At 39.8% G+C, this 3,625-nt stretch overlaps 1 protein-coding gene across 1 annotated transcript; it reads left to right on the top strand.

The window, feature by feature from the left end:
* The first annotated feature begins 409 nt into the window (after positions 1-409).
* Ftmt (ferritin mitochondrial) lies at positions 410-1,198 on the top strand. The gene has a single exon (XM_046468202.2). The coding sequence runs from the start codon at positions 410-412 to the stop codon at positions 1,121-1,123; it is 714 nt and encodes a 237-aa protein (XP_046324158.1). The 3' UTR covers positions 1,124-1,198.
* The last annotated feature ends 2,427 nt before the right edge of the window (positions 1,199-3,625 follow it).

Here is a 3,625-nt window from a genome sequence, read left to right on the forward strand (position 1 = left end):
TGAACTCACCATCCTCCTGCCTCAGCCTCCTGAGCAGCTGGGATTATAGGAATGTGCCATGACAGTATTTTTTAACTTAGGTAAAATAATAAATTAAAAACTCCCAACAGCAAGAATCTTGCATTGATGATGAGACAGATTTTTGGATAAACTGGGTCCTATAACTGCATTTTTCTGTGTTGCCTTTCCCAGAGGCCCATTACCAGAATGGTCCCAATTACGACAGGTGCGATGCGTGGTGCTGCCAGAAGCCCTCGCTGTGGAACTCTGTGCCTGTGGAAGAGAAGGGGTGTGTGACGCATTCCCTGTTGCCTAGGCCCGCGTTCTGATTCAGACCCAACGCCCCCTCACTGGGCCTGGTCCTGAGTGCGCCCAGCCTCAGTTTCCCCACTTCCAGAAAGGAGGAGCCATGCTGTCCGGTTTCTGTTTCCTCTCCAGGCTCATCAGCCCTTCGCTACTGTCCCTGCGTAGCGCACGCTGTAGCATTGCGATTCCACAGCTCTGGGCCGCGAGGCGCTCCTGGGGTCCCCAATCAGTGAACCCCCGACTCCTGCTGGCCACAGTGGCCTCCTCTTGGGACCCTTCTGGGCCTTCTCTGGTACGCCAGAACTTTCACCGCGACTGCGAGGCTGCAGTAAACCGACAGATCAACCTTGAGCTCTATGCGTCCTATGTGTACTTGTCCATGGCCTATTACTTCTCCAGGGACGACGTGGCCTTGTATAACTTCTCCAGGTATTTTCTTCACCAGTCTCGGGAAGAGAGAGATCATGCAGAGAAGCTGATGAGGTTTCAGAACCAGCGAGGAGGCCAGATCTACCTAAAGGACATCAAGAAGCCAGAAAAGGACAACTGGGAAAGTGGGCTGCATGCCCTGCAGAGTGCTCTAGTGTTGGAAAAGAATGTGAACGACTCATTGCTGGAATTGCACACCCTGGCCTCAGACAAAAGTGACCCCCATTTATGTGACTTTCTGGAAACCCACTACCTGAATGAGCAGGTGAAGTCTATCAAAGAACTAGCTGACCATGTACACAACTTGATTAAGATGGGGTCCCAGGATGCTGGCCTAGCAGAGTACCTTTTTGACAAACATACCCTTGGAAATGAAAAACAGAACTAAACCACAGGCTGCCTTTCCCACAGCCCAGTGTACCCAAGACCTAGAGTCAGCTGTCTCCTGCTTTCTTGCCTTTAAAATCACCTCCATCTTTACATGTTTCTCCGGTTATACTGCTGCTGCAATAAAGTGATTTGTAGAGAATATACTTAGCCCATGTTAACAATGGCTTTCTGCCAGCATCAAGATACTAATCTTTTCACAGCCTGAAAGATAGCCCAGGAGAATAGGGTGTGAAAAGGCCTGAAAAGAAAAGTACTGAAAGTGGGTGCAAACTATTGTTTTCCAGTTGCCAACTATTCTTCCTAACAATGAACCTACCCTAAAATTCCATGATTTTCAATTCAACAAGTGCCTATTATTTTCAAGATCTTATGCAGAAAGCTAAAGCAGGAAAATACATAAGATAAATATACAAGTAACTAAAAGACAAAGTTTTATATGTATATATATGTGTGTGTGTGTGTGTGTGTGTGTGTGTTTGTGTGTGTGTGTATATACATATATATATACACACACACACACAAACACATACACACATATGTATTCTATGACAATGGTGTTTTTTTTTCAGTGTTTTCCAAGGAATAGTAGTTTCTAGAAATGATTTTTTTTTAAAAAAAAGATTTTATAATCAAATAAATTTGGGATAAACTACATCCAGCACCAATCAGGCTGGCCTTGGAAAGTCAGACTGTGCATTAGCATTCTAAGGGCTCTGAGAAGTCTTGCAATTAAAAACAAATGAAAAGCTTTGAATTATCATTAATTATTAGCTTGGTGTTTCCTAACCATATGCAATCTCAGTTACTTTTTTTTTCTTTTAAAAAATAATGATAATACAACAAAGCAGTTCTGTTCCATCTGCTAGTTTGTCATAGAGCCTCATTTTTAACATCTCCTAAATAGTGAAAACAATACATAAAACACCTTTCTGTTATCTTTAGAATGAAGGGCAAAGAACACTGGAGTGGAAAATGTAAAGAAAGGATCCAGAATGAGGGAAACATCCTGCCCAGTAGATATTTTCTTTAGAGAGGTGAGGGGAAGGAGATGAATGGGAGAATGTTTGGTGAATGGGCATTAGGCCAGACTAGAGCACAAAGCAGTCTTTTTTTTTTTTTTTTTTTTTTTTTTTTTGGCAAGAAAGGTTGTGAACATAGTGTATAGGTAATAAGAGTCTGGCCTTAATTTGGTTAACAGAGGCAATGTCTTAAGTACTCCTAACAGAAGAATGCTGTGCTAAAACTTGAGCAATCAGAAGCTTAATCTTGTTGTATAGTGTAATAATCTGAAATGACATGAGTGTCTACAATTATTTGGGGTCATCTAAGAAACAGATGCCAAGATGAGATTAAGCACATATTATTTTAGAGAAAATTAAAAGCCCTCTGAGAGAAAATGGGAAATGAGCTGAGAGAAGAAAAGAAAAGCCTTTTGACTTCATGCAAGGCTGGTCCCCAGGGAAGGAAGAAAGGAAAGTTGTGCATAGTACTATGGAAAGTTATCCAGGTCTGTCAAAGGAGAACTCCAGCCAAAGTCACTAGTCAGATGAATCCCAAGTCTCCCAGTAATGGGCCTGCCTGAATCAGTTTTCAACATTCAGTTATTAACTGGGAGGAACCCATAGTAAGGACTTGGAGCAAACTAATGAATATTAGGCTAGACACAGTGGCACACACAAGTAATCCCACTGACTTGGGAGACTGAGACAGGAGGATCACAAGTTTGAGTTCAGCCTCAGCTATTAGGAAGACACTCAGCAACTTCCTGAGACCCTGTCTCAAAATAAAAAAGAATGGGGATGTAACTCAGTGGTAAAGCACTGCTGGATTTAATTTCAGAGCACAGCAGTTGGGAATATTGGCATCCCTAAAGTCCAGGATCTGAACTATACATGCACATGACCATGTAAGTTCAACAAAATGGTTTAGATTAAAACACCATACATGAAACAACACTGAGCTGTTGTTAAATATGATTTTTGTCAAACACTATTAGGTGAGCAGAAATTCACAATATGTTATTTTAAAAGCAAGCAATATTATAAAACAGTTATATTTTTATATTTATATGTAAAATTATGTATATAAAATCACAAAGAAATTATATAGCATGTATTTAAAATGGTTGAATATATATATATATATATATATATATATATATATATATATATACACATACACACACATATATATCAATAAATTTAGCTAGGTAATCTTTTATATAGTGAAATTGTGGGGTTTTTTAAATTATTTGTCTTTTTAACAAGCAGCTATAATTATCATAATTAGAAAAGAAAAGCAAAATACAGGGTGGAGAAACAAGCTATAAGCCTGAATTCTGGTGGAAATAATGGAACTCAAACAGATGCTGGTGAGAATTCATAGGTAGAATCATTAAAATTTTGTGATTGATCAAATGAAGAGAGTTACAGAAATGAAGTATGGGAAGAAAATCAGTGAGTATCAAGCCGGTGTTACTAGAGAACAGGGGATTTAAGAA

Source organism: Marmota monax, unplaced genomic scaffold, assembly GCF_021218885.2.
Source record: "Marmota monax isolate L192 unplaced genomic scaffold, Marmota_monax_Labrador192_F-V1.1 WCK01_AAM20220418_F8-fsc00461, whole genome shotgun sequence".
In the NCBI taxonomy this organism is placed as follows: Eukaryota; Metazoa; Chordata; class Mammalia; order Rodentia; family Sciuridae; genus Marmota; species Marmota monax.